Source organism: Pristiophorus japonicus, chromosome 13, assembly GCF_044704955.1.
Source record: "Pristiophorus japonicus isolate sPriJap1 chromosome 13, sPriJap1.hap1, whole genome shotgun sequence".
Taxonomy (NCBI): domain Eukaryota; kingdom Metazoa; phylum Chordata; class Chondrichthyes; family Pristiophoridae; genus Pristiophorus; species Pristiophorus japonicus.
Window position 1 is genome coordinate 89,466,116 of NC_091989.1, and position 20,786 is coordinate 89,486,901.

The 20,786-nt window shown below is 46.6% G+C and overlaps 1 protein-coding gene across 1 annotated transcript in view; it reads left to right on the top strand.

The window, feature by feature from the left end:
• The window catches only part of calb2a (calbindin 2a), a 91,534-nt gene extending 72,007 nt beyond the window's left edge, over positions 1-19,527 (top strand). Inside the window, exons 9-11 of the mRNA XM_070897730.1 lie at positions 14,032-14,085; positions 15,334-15,405; positions 16,233-19,527. Of these exons, the coding sequence (XP_070753831.1) occupies positions 14,032-14,085; positions 15,334-15,405; positions 16,233-16,346 (240 nt within the window). The 3' untranslated portion in view covers positions 16,347-19,527. The remainder of the gene's footprint in view (positions 1-14,031; positions 14,086-15,333; positions 15,406-16,232) is intronic.
• Positions 19,528-20,786: the final 1,259 nt, after the last annotated feature.

Sequence of the window (20,786 nt, forward strand, 5' to 3'; positions counted from 1 at the left end):
TTTAAAGCAACTATCCAATGGCCTCGTGTCATTATTGTTACAAAGCCCTTATACAAAGCTTCTCTGACAAGCTTTGAAGGGGAAATATCCATGTTCATTCACTCCAAATCCTTGAACTCATCAGCGATCCAACTCCTTGCTGTACCTTTCCGACCACCCCCCCTGTTCAGTCCAGGTTACTGCCCCACCCACAGCACTGAGATTGCCTTGGCCAAAGTCGCCAACAACATCTTTGTGACTGTGACCAGATACATTATATCCCCTTGTCCTCTTCATGGCCTTTGATACGTTGACCACTCTATTGCCTTCTCCTTTGATCACCGTTTCATTCCAACATGTCCAAAGGCAGCCGGCGCGTCTTTTGCAATAGATTCTCCTTCTGCACCTGCAACAAAGTTCCTTCCTCAGCTCCATCTTATTCCTTACCAAACGCAGCGTCTCAGCAACGTTAACTGTAAGTAAAAGGCCAGCTTCCAAAGGAGCGATGCAGGTTCCCACCGTTACTTCTCATCGGCACCCTTGACTCCGTGACTGTTACTGGGCTATCTGGCCACTTGTCCGATATCAGATCATGGATCCACCAGAATTTCCTCCAGCTTAATATTGGTAAGACCAAAGCCATCCTGTTTAGCTCCCACCACAAGCTCTGCCTCCTATCCTCCAGCTACGCACCCCAGCTCAGCTTCTCACTCAGGATGAGCCTGTGTGTGCAACCTTGGTGTCCTGGGCTGAGCTTCAAACTCCATATCCTGTTCCCACCTCCATAACATCAACTGCCTCCATCCCTATCCTCAGTGCCATTGAAACTCTCCACCATGTTTCCATCAGCTCTGTGCTCAGCTTTCCTCATTCATACCCTCCTCGCTCGTCTCCCAAGTTCCACGCTACACAAATTCCAACTCATCAAAGATTCAGTCACCGGAACCATGTCCTGCCTCATTCCTAACCCATCCCCACCGCTCTGATTTCAGCGGGCTGAAAATTCCGGTCTTGCCGGGTCCGTACAGAATGCTCAGGCACCCGGCGAGACCTCACCAAATGCTGGTTCTTGGGGTGCCATGCGCATGCGCCGAAAACCGGCTTTTCCGATCTGTCAAGCTTTCTCCGTACAGAATCTCCGCATCCCCGGGAGAAGGCCATCTGCGGGGGAGAGATTGGGCTATTTTCCCAACTCATGCCCAGCGAATGTCCTTCAAACTTTACCAGCGTCACACTTTTAAAACATATAAAAATTAAATTTAAACCCTCATTTTTATCTTAAAAACCCTGTCCATTAAGGTAAGTTTATTTTTAACACTATTACAACACATTAAAAAAAAATTCCCCAAAAATTAGTTTTTTGTCTGAAACATTTAATTACATTTAATTTTAAATATGTGCAGTGTTTTATTTATTTATATTGCTGTGTTTGGGTCTTTTAGGGGTTTCTCTCATTGATAGTAACGGGTGTCCGTACAGAGCTCCCATTTTTATCAATGAGGGGAATACTGGATCGTGATTGGTGGTCCAGGCCCACGTGACTCCAACATGTACGTAGGTACCTGAAAGGCATCTCCCCGTGCGCTGCGCAACGAATTTAGGCCTCCGACCGGAATCCTACGTTCCTCCGGGACTGGCAGGTACTTTCGTAGATTTGTTTCGGGTCGGAAGCGGTCATACGAAGGAAGCTTCGACCCATAATTTCCACCCATTACCTTCATCTTTATTTCTAAATCCCTCTGTGTCTTTGCCCTACCTCGTCTCTGCAACGTATTCCAGCGCTATATCTTAAACGTACGTTCTGCCCTGCTGACCCTGGCCTTGTGGGTGCCCACCGTCCATCCTCCACCCGCCCATCACCACTCAATTATCACACCTTCACACTCTGCAACTTCCTTCTCAAATCCCTCCCCCTCACCGGCTCTCGACTACCTCTTCAACCATCTCTCCTTACCCTCACAACAAATCTCTGCTCACTGTCACTCTCACTCTGTGATGTTTCGCTATGTTAAAGATGCCTATACAAGTGCTAATTGTTGTCCATCCGTGGAAGCAGATTGTTTAACCCTGTATGTTGTCTCTTGTCTGTTCAATGTCTCTGCTACATTCAATTTATATTTTTAACAAGATTTCTTAGTTTTACATTCATCTAGAAAAGGATGTCAATGCTGGAAATTGAAACTCCACTTTTCAGCATGGGGTACGTGTGGGCGAAAGCTCACAGTATATGCTGCCCACGAGTGTACCCTAATCCTACACTCAGAGGAGTGCCTCCCAATGGACCAGAGCCACACGTTCATTTCTGAACACCTTTAGAATCGCTGAGTGAGATTGCCAATTGAGCCCAGTTCCCAGCAGTATTATGCTGTGGACTTGGAAATGTGCTGCGTTACCCCCAAACACACTTCACATTGACAAAGAAGACTTTCATTGCACCAGCCTTTAGATTGGAAAATTGCACATGTCACTCCGCTATTTAAGAATGGTGAGAGGGGGAAACCATGGAATTATACACCAGTTAGCCTAACAACTATTGTCAGGGAATTGCTGGAGTCTATAATTCATCATCATCATAGGCGGCCCCTCGAAACGAGGAGGACTTGCTTCCATGCCGAAAAGGGATGAGTTCACAGGTGTTTCAATGAAGGACCTAATATTCCGGATCCTGAACTACATCCTGAAGGGTGGAAGATGCCTGTGCGTGGATCTTTTTAACGTGTGGTGGCCGTTGCACACCAGCCACCACACGGGCTTGACAGAGCTAGGTCTTGGTCCAGTGGCAAGGGTTAACCAGGACAACTGGAGACCAGCTCTGCTGCACGGACCTAGTGCGCGCACATATGGGCTGGCCCGTGCTGCCCCTGGGCCATCGCCTTTTCTGGGCACCGAACTCTCGACTCTCCTGGGCCCCGATCACATCCTTCTATGAACTATAATACGTCTATTATTAAGGATAGGGTGACTGAACGCCTCAAAAATGTTCAGTTGGTTAGAGAGGGCCAGCTTGGATTTGTGAAAGGCAGGTCATGCCTGACAAACCTGATTGCATTTTTTGAAGAGGTGACTAAAGTTGTAGACAGGGGACATCTATGGATGTTATTTATATCGACTTTCATAAGGCATTTGATAAAGTCCCACATAAGAGACTATTAACTAAGGTAGAAGACCACAGAATTGGGGGAAATTATTGACCTGGTTAGGAAGGAGACAGAGAGTAGGGATAATGAGCAGGTACTCTAATTGGCAGGATGTGATTAGTGGGATCCCACAGGGATCTGTGTTGGGACCTCAACTATTGACAGTATTTATTAATGTCTTAGATAATTGGATAGAAAGACACATAAAGTTTGCAGATGGCACAAAGATAGGCGGCAGTGTAAGCAGTGTAGATGGAAGCATAATATGCCAAAGAGATATTAATAGATTAAGTGAATTGGCAAAACTGTGGAAAATGGATTTCAATATAGGCAAATGTGAAGTCATCCACTTTGAACCTAAATAGGATAGAACAGGGAACTTTCTAAATGGTGAAAAGTTGAAACGGTGGATGTCCAAAGAGATTTGGGGGTCCAGGTATGTAGATCACTAAAATATCATGGACAGGTACAGAAAATAATCAAAAAGGCTAATGGAATGCTGACCTTTATATCTAGAGGACTAGAAGTTATGCTGCAGCTACACAAATCCCTGGTTAGACCACACCTGGAGCACTGTGAGCAGTTCTGGGCACCACACCTTAGGGAGGATATATTGGTTTTGGAGGGAGTGCAGCGTAGGTTTACCAGAACAATACCCGGACTCCAAGGGTTGAATTACAAAGAGAATTTACACAAACTAAGGATATAGTCCCTGGAATTTAAAAGGTTATGGGGTGATTTTATCAAAGTTTTCAAGATATTAAGGAGAACCAATAGGGTAGATACGAATAAACTATTGTCGCAGGTTGGAGATTCTAGGACTTGAGGACGTAGCCTAAAAATTAAAGTCGAGCATTTCAGGAGTGAAGTTATGAAACACTTCTACATGCAAAGGCGCAAAGGTGGGGGAGGAGAAGTTTGGAACTCTTCCGCAAATAGCAATTGATACTGGGTCAAATGCTAATTTTAAATCTGAGATTGATAGATTTCTGTTAACCAAAGGTATGAAGGGATATGGGGCAAAGGCGGGTATATGGAGTTAGGTCACAGATCAGCCATGATCTCATTGAATGGCAGTATAGGCCCGAGGGGCTAAATGAACTACTCCAGTTCCTGTGTACCTAGATTGATCTTGGCTTATTGGTGTGATAAGGAGCAATTCACAGACTAATTAGAAGATAGCTTATAGTATCTGGATAGGGCCGCAACATCAGTTGCCAGTCTGTCATCTTTGAGACCAGAATTCAAATTCAGCCATAAATGATGGGATGGCAGTTCCTCTGTCTGCTGGCTGTCGAAGGACCACGTGAGATGACTTTGTCAGTGTCCGTACCATTCCTGGGCAATCTCACTCAGAGAGGCCAGCGGTTGGCTGGTGAGGGAAATGGGAAAATTGCACAGTGGTGCAGTAGGGTGCTCCTGAGGTGGATGCACACTGTTGGGCAGTGTAGATGGAGCTTTGCTCTGCATCTATACCTGACCTGGGACTGCCCGCTGCTGACATCGGGTCCCTCAAATGAAAAGTGTTTTGTTCTCCAGTACTGACCTCCCACACCTTGATAAACACAAAATAGCACCCATAATAACATTTAAAATAAATAATTAGCTGTTTCCAGCATGAAGGAGGGAGCTGTTTGCAGGTAAAGCTCGATTTTATACGTGAAAGATTGATGAAGTTCTATTTTACTCTCAGGATGACAGAGGATCAAAGGTAAGTGTCAGAGCGAAGGTGATTATAATTCCACTGTACGACATTCCACATTAATAACGGACGTTTCCTCTGTGTAACAGTGCTCATGTGTGAGTTATTTGTCATTGTGCGTGTTTTACTGTATATTCTTGTGTAAATGCACCCTAAATAGGAAGTTGTTGATCGTTTGCTAAATATTAAAGATCTATCTCCAGTTATCTAGCCTTTTCCTATTGACTCTCCAGGGCTCACCCCACTTCCTGCCCATTCCCCAGGGCTCTGTCCCACTTCCTGCCCATTCCCCAGGGCTCTGTCCCACTTCCTGCCCATTCCCCAGGGCTCACCCCACTTCCTGCCCATTCCCCAGGGCTCACCCCACTTCCTGCCCATTCCCCAGGGCTCTATCCTGCTTCATGCCCATTCCCCAGGGCTCTATCCCACTTCCTGCCCATTCCCAGGGCTCACCTCACTTCCTGCCCATTCCCCAGGGCTCACCCCACTTCCTGCCCATTCCCCAGGGCTCTGTCCCAATCCCGGCTCATTCCCCAAGGCTCTGTCTCACTTCCTGCCCATTCCCTAGGGCTCTGTCCCACGTCCTACCCATTCCCTAGGGCTCTGTCCCACTCCCCACGGCTCTGTCCCAATCCCGGCCCACTCCCCAGGGCTCTAGTCACACTTACTGTTGATTTACAGGTCCCTGTCCATCTTACTCTCTGCTCCCCAGGCTACTCCCCATTTTCAAGCCACTTTCTCCAGATCTCAGTCTTTTAATGTCAATTTCTGCTCATTCTCTTGGTCCTCACGTCTTTTTCTCCTCGCTTTCCAAACCCCTTTTCCCTTGTTCTTCCATTTTCTGCTCGCTTTCAAGGTCTCAGCTCTATGTCCTGCTCATCCTCTTGGCCTTTGCCCAATTTCCTGCTTGGTCTCCGTTGCTCCACCCCATAGTGCCCCTCAGTCCCCACACCTCGATCCCACTTACCCATACTGCCCCTGTCCCCACACCTCGATCCCACTTACCCATACTGCCCCGTCCCCACACCTCAATCCCACTAACCCATAGTGCCCCTCCGTCCCCATATCTCAATCCCACTTACCCATACTGACCCTCTGTCCCCATATCTCAATCCCACTTACTCATATTGCCCCGTCCCCACACCTCAATCCCACTTACCCATAGTGCCCCTCCGTCCCCATATCTCAATCCCACTTACCCATACTGCCCCTCTGTCCCCATATCTCAATCCCACTTACCCATACTGCCCCTGTCCCCACACCTCAATCCCACTTACCCATAGTGCCCCTCCTTTGGCCTTCACTCTGCAAACTTGTGTGAATTCTTTGTCTTCCTTTCAATTCTTTATAAATCTTCTATTTCGCATTTTCTTCTCTTTTTCTCTCCGTCTCTCTGTGTGAAGTAAGTAGGCGTATATCAAGGTGGGAATAGAAAGCTTGCTTTTATTAGGAGGTAAAGGGTAGCCATGAACATAAACTCTTTAACCTGGATAGGAGCTGTGAATGGACTATCACCGAGGTGAACCTTTGGACTCCCATTATTTATAATATATTAATGGGGGTATCTGAAGTCCCATAGGGGTCAGCTGTTTGGGCCCCTACTATTTAAAATGTATAATTGGGACGTCCAAATTTGCAGAGAAAAAAGAAAGACTTGCATTTATATAACTGCTTTTATGACCTCCACAATGTGTATTTATATAGAGCCTTTAATGTAGCAAAAGTGCCAAGGCGTTTCACAGGAGCGTTACCAATAAAAATGTTGACACCGAGCCATATAAGGAGACATTAGGAGAGGTGGCTTGGTCTCAGAGGTAGGTTTTAGGGAGGATCTTAAAGGAGGAGAGAGAGAGGCGGAGAGGTTTAGGGAGAGAATTCCAGAGCTTAGACCCAAGGCAGCTGAAGGCTCGGCCACCAATGCTGGAACAATTAAAATTGGGGATGCGCATGATGCCAGAATTGGTGGGGCGCAGAGATCTCGAAGGTTGTGGGGCTGGAGGAGGTTACAGAGATAGGGGGGGGTGAGGACATGGAGGGGTTTGAAAATAAGGATGAGAACTCCAGACCGGGAGCCAGTGTAGGTCAGCGAGCACAGGGCAATGGGTGATCGGGACTTGGTGCGAGTTAGGACTTGGGCAACCGAGTTTTGGATGAGCTCAAGTTTACGTAGGGTAGAATGTGGGAGGCCAGCCAGGAGAGAATTGGAATAGTCAAGTCTAGAGATAACAAATGCATGGATGAGGGTTTCAGCAGCGGATGAGCTGAGGCAGGGGTGGAGACAGGTGATGTTACGGAGGTGGAAGTAGGCAGTCTCGGTGATGGAGAGGTTATGTGGTTGGAAGCTCATCTCTGGGTCAAAAACTCAAGTTTACAAATGGTCTGGCTCAGCTTCTGACAGTTACCAAGGAGAGGGATGGAAATGGTGTTCAGGGAGCTTGTAGCAGGGATCAAAGACAATGGCTTCGGTCTTCCCAGTATTTGGGCATCGGGGCATCTGAAAACACTTGTTTGTCTTCTCAAATAGACTTAAAGATCCCATGGCACTATTTTGAAGTAGAGTTGGGATGTTCCCCCCGGTGTCCTGGCAAATATTAATCCCTCAACCAACATCACTAAAAACAGATTTTTTTTTGGTCATTATCACACCACTGTTTGTGGGACCATGCTGTGTGCAAATTGGCTACTGTACATTTTCTACATTACAACAGTGACTACACATCAAAAGTACTTCATTGGCTGTAAAGCACTTTGGGACATCCTGAGGTATAAATGCCAGGATCTTGCGGAGACATCGTTGGTGGTATTTGAGATGTCTGCTGTATATGGTCCACGTCTCTGAGCCATACAGGAGAGCGGGTATCACTACAGCCCTGTAGACCATAAGCTTGCTGGCAGATTTGAGGGCCCGATCTTCGAACACTCTCTTCCTCAGGCAACCGAAGGCTGCACTGGCACACTGGAGGCAGTGTTGAACCTCATCGTCAATGCCTGCCCTTGCTGATAGTAGGCTCCCAAGGTATGGAAAGTGGTCTGCAACCACATCGAAGCAACGCTGTCTCCACAAGATCCCCTGGGAGGATAGACGCACCAACGTCAGTGTTCTCAATCAGGCCAACATCCCCAGCATCGATGCACTGACCACACTCGACCAGCTCTGTTGGGCGGGCCATATTGTCCGCATACCCGACACAAGACTCCCAAAGCAAGGCTCTACCCGGAACTCCTACATGGCAAACGAGCCCCAGGTGGGCGGAGGAAACATTTCAAGGACACCCTCAAAGCCTACCTGATGAAGTGCAACATCCCCACCGATACCTGAGAATTCCTGGCCAAAGACCGCCCTAAGTGGAGGAAGAGCAACCGGGAGGACACTGAGCACCTCGAGTCTCATCGCCGAGAGCATGAAAAACCAAGTGCAGGCAGCGGAAAGAGCATGCAGCAAACCTGTCCCACCCACCCTTTCCCTCAATGACTATCTGTCCCACCTGTGACAGGGACTGTGGCTCTCGTATTGGACTGTTCAGTCACCTGAAAACTTACTTTTAGAGTGGAAGCAAATCTTCCTCGATTCCGAGGGACTGCCTATGATGATGATGATAAATGCAAGTCTTCCTTTTTATCTTAAGTTATAAGGTAAGATTTGGAGATATTTCTCTTTCAGAAAGAGTGTTCAAAGTGACCTGGCAGACATTTTCAAGATTAAGCGGGTTGATAAAGTTGATCTAGACATATGCTTAATATTGACGAAGGGTTTAAAACCAGGAATGCCATTTAAACATCGGGTAACCTAAGGGATCTGGGCAGCAGTAAGGAAAGCTAGGCGGGTGTTGGGACGTATAGCCACGGGGAAAGAGGAGAAATCTCAGGGGGTGAAAATGAGTCTGTACAAAGCTGGTGTGGTACAGCCACAGCCAAAGTACTGTGTACAATTCTGGCCACTGTGTACAGCAAGGGTATTCTGGCATCACAGAAAACAGCAACCAAACTGATAACTGGCTTTCTTCGTAGAGAGGTTGAAGAGCCTGGGATTGTTTAACCTCGAGAAGAGAAGGCCCAGGGGAGATCTTATTCAAGACCTTTATGGGAATAGATGATCAGAAACCGAATAATAAATATGACATTGGCACAAATTCTCATACCGGGGATACATGGAAGAGGGAAGTGCGTAGACAGTGACAACTTAGTGATTTCACAAAGGGGAAGATCAATGTGTGAAATGGACTGCCCAGGGGAGGCACATAGTGCTAGACAATCTAAGGGAGAATTGGATAGATATTTGATGGAGTAGACAATTGAAGGGTATTAGTTGTTGGGACCAGGGGTATTAGTTGTTGGGACCAGGGGTATTAGTTGTTGGGACCAGGGGTATTAGTTGTTGGGACCAGGGGTATTAGTTGTTGGGACCAGGGGTATTAGTTGTTGGGACCAGAGGTATTAGTTGTTGGGACCAAGGGTATTAGTTGTTGGGACCAGGGGTATTAGTTGTTGGGACCAGGGGTATTAGTTGTTGGGACCAGGGGTATTAGTTGTTGGGACCAGAGGTATTAGTTGTTGGGACCAGCTAAATGAGTAGGGAGACATTATCTGTCCTAAACTATGTTCCTACCCCATGATGTCCAGCCAGAACTATTTCATACAAAGAGTAGAGTTGTGGAATGGGTTATCAGGACATGCATTGATGCAGACACAATAAATGGGTTCAAGAGGCAATTCAATTCATTTCTGGTTCCAGAGGGGATTGTGGGTCATGCAGGTTTGTGGATTTCAGGTCAACCAAATGGCCGTTACCAATTCTAAATCTTCCTGTGCGAGTATATCTCTGTGTTTCTTTCAGGATGTGTGTATGTCTCTGTCATTCTTTCCGTGGCTGTCTCCCTTTTGCTCAATTGTCTGCGCCTCTCATTTTTTGCCTTTTTCTCTCTGTCTCCTTCTCTCTGTCTGCATCGGTCTCTGTTTCTCTGTTGTCTCCTTGTGTCTGTCTCTCTGTCCTTCTTCCCTCTCTCTCTGTCTGTGGTTCTGTCTTCCTCAGCCTCTGTCTATCTGTGTGTGTCTCTCTATTTTGTTCGCTGCCAGTGTCTCGCTTGCACTCTCTCCCCTATCTCTTGCTCTCTGTTGTGCTTTCTCTCTCTCTCTCTCTCTCTGTGCCTGTGTCCATGTGTGTGGGTGTCTTGATCCTGCTCTCCCTGTGTCTCTTTTAGTCCAAGTCTCTTTCTCTCCATCACTCTTTCTCTCACACTTTCTGTTTCCGTGCCTCTCTCTTTCTCTGCTCCCTCTGCCTATCTCTCCATCTGCCTCTGCCTCTTTCACGTACACTGTCTGCCGTGGAGCCACCCGGCCTGTTTTACACCATTCTCTGGTGGACAGGAGCTAATATCAAAAATCAGAATGGCCACTGAAATTTTAATGGCCAGGAAAATACCAACCTCAAACCATTCAAGCACAAGGAGTTTGGCACTGTCCTGCCTCGGTTTGTATTGCATTGGTGGGGAAGAGGTGTCCATTACATTTATTTTACTTATTGTTGTTTTTCAATTGTTGGTTATTGGGCTAATCTAGATCAGGGTCAGTGCTCACATGGAACATTTTCCATCCTCTGTTCTATGTCAGCATTCAGTATTCCCAGGCCAGGTACAGCACTGGGTTATATACAGAGAAAAGCCCCCTCTACACTATCCCATCAAAAACTCCCAGGGCAGATAGAGCATGGGTTAGATACAAAGTAAAGCTCCCCCTACACTGTCCCATCAATCACTCCCAGGGCAGGTACAGAACGGGTTAGATGCAGAGCAAAGCTCCCTCTACACTGTCCCATCGCACACTCCCAGGGCAGGTACAGCAGGTACACAAGGTGTTGCGAGTATTGTACTGACGTGGATAGAGAAATGGTTGGCAGACAGGAAGCAGAGAGTCGGAATAAATGGGTCCTTTTCAGAATGGCGGGCAGTTATTAGTGGAGTGTTGCAGGGCTCAGTGCTGAAACCCCAGCTATTTACAATATACATTAATGATTTAGATGAAGGAATTGAGTGTAATATCTCCAAGTTTGCAGATGACACTAAGCTGGGTGGTGGTGTGAGCTGTGAGGAGGATGCTAAGAGGCTGCAGGGTGACTGGACAGGTTAGGTGAGTGGGCAAATGCATGGCAGATGCAGTATAATGTGGATAAATGTGAGGTTATCCATTTTGGGCAGAATATTATCTGAATGGCGGCAGATTAGGAAAAGGGGAGGTGCAACGAGACCTGGGTGTCATGGTACATCAGTCATTGAAAGTTGGCATGCAGGTACAGGAGGCATTGAAGAAGGCAAATGGTATGTTGGCCTTCATAGCTAGAGGATTTGAGTATAAGAGCAGGGAGGTCTTACTGCAGTTGTGGTGAGGCCTCACTTGGAATATTGTGTTCAGTTTTGGTCTTCTAATCTGAGGAAGGACGTTCTTGCTATTGAGGGAGTGCAGTGAAGGTTCACCAGACTGATTCTCGGGATGGCAGGACTGACATATGAGGAGAGACTGGATCGACTGGGCCTGTATTCACTGGAGTTTAGAAGGATGAGAAGGGATCTCATAGAAACATATAAAATTCTGACGGGACTGGACAGGTTAGATGCAGGAAGAATGTTCCCGATGTTGGGGAAGTCCAGAACCAGAGGACACAGTCTAAGGATAAGGGGTAAGCCATTTAGGACCGAGATGAGGAGAAGCGTCTTCACTCAGAGAGTTGTTAACATGTGGAATTCTCTACCACAGAGAGTTGTTTATGCCAGTTCATTGGATATATTCAAGAGGGAGTTAAATATGGCCTTTAAGGCTAAAGGGATCAAGGGGTATGGAGAGAAAGCAGGAAAGGGGTACTGAGGTGAATGATCAGCCATGATCTTATTGAATGGTGGTGCAGGCTCGAAGGGCCGAATGGCCTACTCCTGCACGTATTTTCTATGTTTCTAGATACAGAGTAAATCTCCCTCTACACTATCCCATCAAACAATCCCAGGGCAGGTACAGCACAGGGTTAGATACAGAGTAAAGCTCCCTCTACACTGTCCCATCAAACACTCCCAGCGCAGGTATAGCACGGGTTAGATACAGAATAAAACTCCCTCTACACTATCCCATCAAACACTGCCAGGGCAGGTACAGCACAGGGTTAGATTCAGAGTAAAGCTCCCTCTACACTGTCCCATCAAACACTCCCAGGCAGGCACAGCACGGGTTTAGATACAGAGTAAAGCTCCCCCTATACTGTCCCATCAAACACTCCCAGGGCAGGTACAACACAGGTTAGATACAGTGTAAAGCTCCCTCTACACTGCCCCATCAAACACTCCCAGGGCAGGTACAGCACGGGTTAGATACAGAATAAAGCTCCCTCTACACTGCCCCAACAATGTGCCTCAGTCCTAACCCTGCTATGCCAGAATAGCATTTTTCTATCTCCCACATTAATCATCCTATTTCCTGTGAGTAAAGTTACTACTTATTGGCAGGTTAAGGGTAATCTTGTGCTAGAGCAGTCATACCCAATAGACTTTAAAATATGACCACACCAAATTCATTTCACACAGTACCCTACCAGCCACTCACCCCTTTACCTGGTGGAGATTTGAACGTAGCTCCCACAGGGTGGGAGAACATTGGGCTAGCCCAGTGTAGCTTGGATTTCAAGATATCTTGCAAAGGAAACTGCTTTCCACCAAACTATTCTACCAGACCTGCCAGCATTGCTGCATTCAGCATGAACCAGATCCAGGAAACAGTGATCTCCTCTCAACCGGGCTCCAGTTCTCAGTCTCACCTGTGTAATTCCGGGCACTGCCCTTGCATCCTGTACTGGAGAACGAGGGAAATCGAGAGGATACTATGGGGATAGAGGTATGCCAGCATTCACAGTGTTAGTGAAAGCTCTCTATTACAACTATAGGGCCTGTTGTTTTAACGGCGGTCTTTCAGGATGGCTCAGATGTCATTGCAGCCCCAAGCCCAGAATCTGGTGAGGAACTAGCACCAACCCAGAGCACCCGATTAAAGACCGATGACCCAAAGCCAAATACCAGGATATCTGCCTCTGTCAGATTGTGCAAGCGCCAGGCAGTGGAGGTGTTGTCTGACGTTTCACCCACTCTAGAATCCCTGCCCCTCACTATAGCTTCGGAAATACTTACTGGAGAGTTTCAACAAGCAGTGGATTATCGCACTCACAATCCTTCAGCCCCGATCCCCGTTGCTCACCCACCCCCCCCCTACTCTCACAGCCAACATCAGCACAAAAGCACCCCTGCAGTGCCCCTCACACAAGTGTTTTACAGAGGGTGGGGGGAGGTATTGCGGAGCAGGCTCAAGGGGCTATATGGCCTACTCCTGCTCCTATTTCTTATGTAAACATTGGGCGGGAGAAGAGCAGCGTTTTTTGCAAGGGTGGTAATTGAAAAAGGTGGGATGTTGGGACTCTGTTTTTTCGGAGCGTTCCAGAGGACGCAGGCACAGTAATGATAAGTCTCTGATAATGGGGTGAGGGGGAATGGGGTCAGAGTCTGAGGAGCAAAGGATGTGTTCATGGTGGGAGAGGATCACTTCAGTAGGGTGGGGGCAAAGTGGTGGGGCAATTTGAAGATGAGAAAAGGTCTTTACGTGGACTGATTAGGACACCGGGAACAAGTGCAGCTGGACATGGACCGGGGTGTTGGGTGAGAGGGACTTTGCAGGGGAAGACCAAGAACATGGAGTTCTGAGTTAGACACCACGGCATCCACCCTCATCCGGTCACAGACAAAGGGAATAGAGTAGGCAAACGAGGACGACAATGAGGGGTGAGATCATTGTCCTCACACAAAAGCTGCTCTTGCCCTGGAGTCTGTCAGCCCTTCTCTAGTTTCCAGCTCCAGGCAGACCTATCACCCATTCACTGCTGCTTTCCTGCAAGGACAGAGGACAGAGGAGGAATTCAGAGGGAAAGTCCTCACCTGCGTCCTACGATAGAGTCCTGGGATCTGGTATCCCTCCCACCTCCTTCCACCCACATCCAGCTGTGCGCTCAGGGAGATCGATGGGAGGTTAAGGAGAAAAACAACTTTCAGAAAGGACTTGACCATTCAACAGCAATAATTGAGGTTTAGTTGAAACAGAATAGACAACATGGAGATTATGGTCCAGAGAATGGACCTAGTGTACAAATACTCTGCTAAATTCTTTTGCTAATTTTAATTCTTATATTCACAGGGCATGAAACTGAGTGCAGAGGAGTTCAATGCAATATTCACGTTTTACGACAGGGTAACTATCCCCTTGGTGCTAATGTTACGTCCCGTTGAAGGAGTTCACTTTGATCTGTGCGGCTTATCACAGGCTTTTTATTTTGACGGATGAATCGTGGTTTTATTTTCCAATGTTCTCCTTTCTTCTCCGGAAGCCGGCCGAGTCTTTCGGGTGTACGGCCCCAGGGGCTCGAGATACCCTCGCTCAAACCACCAATCACAAGTGTGGGGCGAGACAGTGAGTGGCAGTGGGCTCTTTGTTCAAGAAGGGAAAGCATCGCAGTCCGATGCCGATCTCACCCGACTGCCACACACGTGGGATAGTGACTGGAGCAACGACACTGACTGATGTTCCTCCTCCCGCCTTGAGATCAGTGAATTCAACATCGACTGGGGATTCAACCTGGGACCTTGGTCTTCTTGGTCTCTGTGGCTCAGGACTGTGCTGGGCATCAGTAGTAACCTCAAGTATCAATTTGTAGACACAAAGGGGAAAGATTTATTTTGGGGGCTATGCCGGGAGCCAGCAAAAACCATGGGGAATTCTCGGGACATTGGAACAGGAGCAGGCCATTCAGCCCCTCGAGCATGTTCCGCCATTCAATTAGATCCTGGCCAATCTGTACCTTAACTCCATTTACCTTCCTTTGTTCTCTTGACACCCTTGCCCAACAAAAATTGATCCATCTCAGACTTAAATTCTGCCGCCACTTCCAGGAATTCCTGCGAGAAGTGACATCAGTTGTACAATACGCCTGCCCTAATATGAGCATGTGTAATAATATGTAAATGATGGGAATACCTTGTCCAGAGTATTTTCCATCATGTGTACCCTACTAATGCTGAACACAGGGGATGGGGTTTTTAAGACTTAAAGGGCCACCTTCGCGGCGCAGCTGGTCACACGGGCTTGGGTGGTGCTGTCACATTTGGGGCCCACCGCGCAGGGCATCAGCCCTCCACACCCTGCCACCTCAGTCCTGACAAAGCCAGTCCCCACTGGCCTGCAAAGGTCGGGGAGGGTGGGGGCGCTTGACCCTGGAGGGGTGAGGAGTGGAGGCCGGGCTGAACCCAAAGGATGCCCTGCCAGGATTGTAACGAAGCAGAGATTCCCAGCCAAGAGGTCAGAGCTGCGATATGGAGCACAATCGACACGTGATTAGCATGCTGCTCTGTGATTGTTGTTATTATCTGGGGGGAGGTCGATTAGAGCTGATCACAATATTCTTCACAAGGCTTTACTCAGTGGTTCTGTCTGTTTTCTTAGGATGGAAACGGCTACATCGATAGTAATGAACTGGATGCGTTACTCAAAGATTTGTACGAGAAAAATAAAAAGGTGGGTTCAGGAGTGGAGCAGTAACAGTCGGGGAGTGTTGGACTCTTTCTGTGTGCTCAGTGAGGTGAAGGTTATCAGTACCAGGAAATCAAACAATTTCTGCACTTACTGTCCCATCAAACACTCCCAGGGCAGGTACAACATGGGGTTAGATACAGAGTAAAGCTCCCTCTAAACTGTCCCATCAAACACTCCTGGGGCAGCTACAGCACTGGTTAGATACACAGTAAAGCGCCCTCTACACTGTCCCATCAAACACTCCCAGGGCAGGTACAGCACAGGTTAGATACAGTGTAAAGCTCCCTCTACACTGCCCCATCAAACACTCCCAAGGCAGGTACAACACGGGTTAGATACAGAGTAAAACTCCCTCTTCACCATCCCAATAAACACTCCCAGAGCAGGTACAGCACGGGTTAAATACAGAGTAAAGCGCCCCTTACTGCAATAGTGTGACATTGTTCCATTTGCTGTGACCCGTTAAGTGAGAGTGGCTCTGAATTAACAATCATTCCTGAACCCAGGGAGGTTTAATGCTGTAGGACCTGGATCATGGACCCACAACAGAAAACTGTTCCTACTTGGCCAATCAGAAGCAGGAAAGCCACATGATAGCTGGTGGGGAAATGGGTAAACAGCACGTTACACGTGAGCTGGGAGTGCTTGCTACCTGAAATGGGAAGGGCTGCATTTCCCCCAGCACCAACACTCCTCATATTTGAGCATAACACTTAAAAAACAATTAGACAATTAAGTTTGCAAAATATATAATATTAACTGATCCACAGCTAAGGACAAGTGATGTATTGTTTGCTATTTTTCTCCAGGAGATGGATGTTAAGAAACTGACTGCATACAAGAAAAACATCCTGTCCCTCTCGCACGGTGGTAAACTGTATCGACGGGAACTGGAGATGATTTTGTGCACGGAACCTCTGTAGGGGGGACCTCTTCGACAAAGAATGCTTCGCCCGACATCATTCACACCCCCCCGCATCTCCCAATCCTCCCCCCACCCAACACCACTCCACCCCAGCGCATGTGCAGGGCGTCCTGAAAACCACAAATGTGCTTGTATCGCAGATTATGAAACTGCACAAGGGACAGGCATCGAGGCAGTGAGTTGTGAACTCGTCTGCAGTGGCCGTCCATTATTTTCTATATATCTCCCTTTCCTCAGTATCTTAAAGCAACAGATAATATAGATATATATATATATATACTGTAATATATATAGAAGTACTTTGAGTCTTGGTAAATACTGTTGTCTGCCAAAGGTATGCCTGGAATTTACAGCAGAAGGCCAATTATCCAACAGACTATTAGTTTGAGTTGTTTTTAGTGTGTTAGTCTGCTTTTTTTATTCTCCTGTTCCGTCTCCTGAGACTTGAGAATTCACAGTGTTCCTCAGACGCAACAACGAGCTGGATCTTGAAGCCTAGGCCTCAGGATGTGTATGGGAGCCCAGGGGGTATTGGTTACTGGCCATCCCGGATTTTCTCTCCGTTCTCATGAGGAGGTACTGGCTTGCTCTGGCCTCAACTCGCCCCCCCGCCCCACATCCACCCCCCCATCCCCCAAAATGCAACAGAGATGGAATCCAGGGCCAAGTTTAAAGGTCATCCAAGCGAATTGTTCAGTGAGGTGAAGGAATCAAATATCGGAGGGGTCACATATTAACATTCAAAAAGATGGGCATAAGAAGAGACATCATGTGGAACCTCTTCACCCAAAGGGTAATAGAATTGGGAATCAATTACCAGGGAAGAGCACTGAAGAGAGTAATAGAAATATTTCTACAGAGCAAACGGATTAAGGGATATGATGGAACGATAGGCAGTTGGGGTTGAGACAAGTCAAAAAAGGCTCCGGCCTCCTGGACCCAATGACCGCACCTTCTGCTAAACGAGGGAGGAGGCAGAAACATCAGTCACCAGCTGGATTATTTCACTGTCTCCGCAAGTATATCGTTCCTGACACGCCGAACTTCGACATTTAAAATGTGACAATACATGGAGGCTTGTTCTGGGTATAGACATGGGGATTGCTGGTGATGGAGCATAAACATTAGTCTGTCAGAAGTCAGTGATGTAAATATAAACGTTACAGTCAGTGATGTAAACATAAACATTACAGTCAGTGTTGTAAATATAAACATTACAGTCGGGGATGTAAATATAAACATTAGTCTGTCAGAATCCAATTGGCTTTTAAATGAATTGAGCGTTTTAGCTTTTCCAGTCTATCCAGCAGTCCGTTCCAAGTGTTGATCACACTTCATGTGACGATAAATGGCCTGATACCAAATTAAATTTGCCTTTTATTAGACATTCTCTTTCTCTACATTTGACTATCTTCAATCCCTCTGTAAGTTCCACCTCTTTGACACCTCCTTTCCTGGCTGAAAACCCCAAGGGGGCTAGACTTTCCCTAAAGCCCACCACCGCCGGATTTCCGCCCAAAAAGACCGCTAAGATTCTTCAAATAACGCTGGCGAAAAATTGCATAAAAAAGGGAAAAAATACCTCCCGGCGAGAAAGTGGATCTTACACGTAGATGCTTGGCAGTTAAACGCGATCCTGGGCAAAATGGGCGGTTCTTAACCAGAATGGGTGGTAAGTACTCAAATTTAGACCAAGGCTGCGGTTGGGCCTAGGGAGGGGGGGAAAACTCAAAACAAAAAATAAAAATTCAAAAAACATTCTCAAGACCCTTTTTAACTTAATCATCATAAAAGAATTTGAAAAGAATTATAAAAAAACCTTTAACTTGCCTTTCTTTGCAGGGGTACTTACCTACCACCCAGCTCCAGCTGCTTTTCGGGGGTGTTTTTTTAATCTTACCTACGAGGAAGTCTAGCTCATGTTTCTCCAGTCTTTCCTCAGAATTGAGAGCTCTGACACTGAGGGTCCTTTCTGTGGCTCTACTCTGCACTGCCTCCAACTCTTGAATGTCTCCCTTGTTTCCTGGCGAGCAGCACTGGGCACGATGCTCAAGGTGGGGTCTGATCAGACCCCCCATACTGCTTCATCATGACTTCCTCTGACTTCTATTTTACTGCTTTTGCCAGAACTCATGAGCTTTCCTGTCCGTCAAGGGATCAGTAATGCCTCTCATGAGCATAAAGTACATTGGGGATTGGTGGGATATTGCGACCTGCCGGTTAATTTATTTTCAGCAACGCACCGTTTCCAAATCTGTCGATGATATTTAGCCGATGTTCACATAGTTAATGTGAATCATGAAACCTTTCAGATTGTGGTATCCTTGTTCCAGTAATGATTTCCAAATAGCTGCTATTACTGAGGGGTGAGACACTACTGCAAACATGGCACTTGGATTTAGAATTGTTAATGCACCATGAACAGAAGCATCTGTTATGTTGCTAGCTAATAATTGTTCTTAAAAAATGGACAACTTCTGTGGTGACTCATTTGGTAAAAACAACATCTGATGTCCCAATGAGCCATACTCATTGGAAGGTGTCTGCTTTGTACTTGTCTGAGCTCAGTTAGCAGATTGCAGCCAGGGCAGTACTTGGGTTAGTAATATTGAGCTATGGAGGGTTAAAAATTAAACAGGCAAGATTCCTGCTCTTGATCACTCTCTACTGGACCCTGTGAAAATGTTTGTGTTTGGATGTCCCAATAAGAACAGGATCAGGCTTGGCTGGGATCTACCTCAAGGTTGAATATCCTGCCTATACTCGTTAATCAACTCCCACTGGGTGAGGTGCCAGGCCACTGTCGATGTCCTTGACACCATACCACAGTAAAGAGTCAGTCCTTTCACATGAGGTGGAGAGAAAAATCAGGAGGCAAAATTAATTATCGAATTAATACCCCAGCCCCCGCACCGCCCCCATCCCAGATCTGATAACTGACGTTCTGCTGGCCATTAAAGTATTTTTATTTGCTTGGTACGTGAATTGCGTTTAGTTCCCTCACCTGCCCCCACGCCCCTCCACGCTTTTCCTATTTTATAGGCAGTTGTGCAAACAGTAGTCTCCTGTTTAATTGATCTGTTACCATGTACTTTCTTTCCGGTGAGTTGTAACTTTTCTTATTCCGTGGCTATCAAGCAAAGTTGCCACAAATCAATAAAAACCTTTTAATTGAATAATGTGTTTCTTGTCTGAGTTTGTTTATATAAATCCTGGAATTGCATTTGTGGCTAGACAGAAAATCCCAGATAAACACATACGGAACTCACGCATATAATCCCATTGAACCAAATTCTCTTCCCATTCACTCACGGTATCAAATCATAAGAACATAAGAAATAGGAGCAGGAGTAGGCCATTTGGCCCCTCAAGACTGCTCCACCATTTAATCAGGTCATGGCTGATCTGATCTTCGCCTTAACTCCACTTCCCTGCTCGCTCCCCATAACCCTGGAGTCCCTTATCATTCAAAAATCTGTCTATCTCTACCTTAAATATATTCAATGACCCAGCCTCCACAGTTCTCTGGGGCAGAGAATTCCAAAGATTCACGACCCTCTGAGAGAAGAAATTCCTCCTTATCTCCGATTTAATGGTCAACCCCTAATTCTGAAACTATGTCCCCTAGTTCTAGATTTCCCCACGAGGGGAACTATCCTCTCTGCATCTACCCTGTCAAGCCCCCTCAGAATGCTGTATGTTTCAATAAGATCACCTCTCATTCTTCTAAATTCCAAGGGTTATAGGCCCAACTTTTCTTCATATGACAACCCCTTCAAGCTAGTTAACCTTCTCTGAACTGCCTCCAATACAAGTATATTCTTCCTTAAATACGGAGACCAAAACTGTACGCAGTACTCCAGGTGTGTCCTCACCAACACCTTGTACAGTTGTAGCAGGACTTCCCTACTTTTATACTCTATCTATATTGCCTTGCAATAAAGGCCAACATTCCATTTGCCTTCCTAATTACTGGCTGCACCTGCATACTCACTTTTTGTGTTTCATGTACAAGAACCCCCAGATCCCTCTGTACTGCAGCACTTTGTAATCTCTCCCCCATTTAAATAATTAACTTTTTTTTATTTTTTCTCCAAAGTGGATAACTTCACATTTTCCACATTATACTCCATCTGCTAAATTTTTGCCCACTCACTTAGCCTGTCTATATCCCTTTGCAGATTCTTTGCAGCCTCCTCACAACTTGCTTTCCCACCTATCTTTGTTTCATCAGCAAACTTGGCTACATTACACTCGGTCCCTTCATCCAAGTCATTAATATAGATTGTAAATAGATGAGGCCCCAGCACTGATCCCTGTGGCACCCCACTAGTTACTGATTGCCAATCCATTTATCCCGACCCTCTGTTTTCTGTTAGTTAGTCAATCCTCTATCCATGCTAATATATTACCCCCAACCCCATGAGCTCTTGTGCAG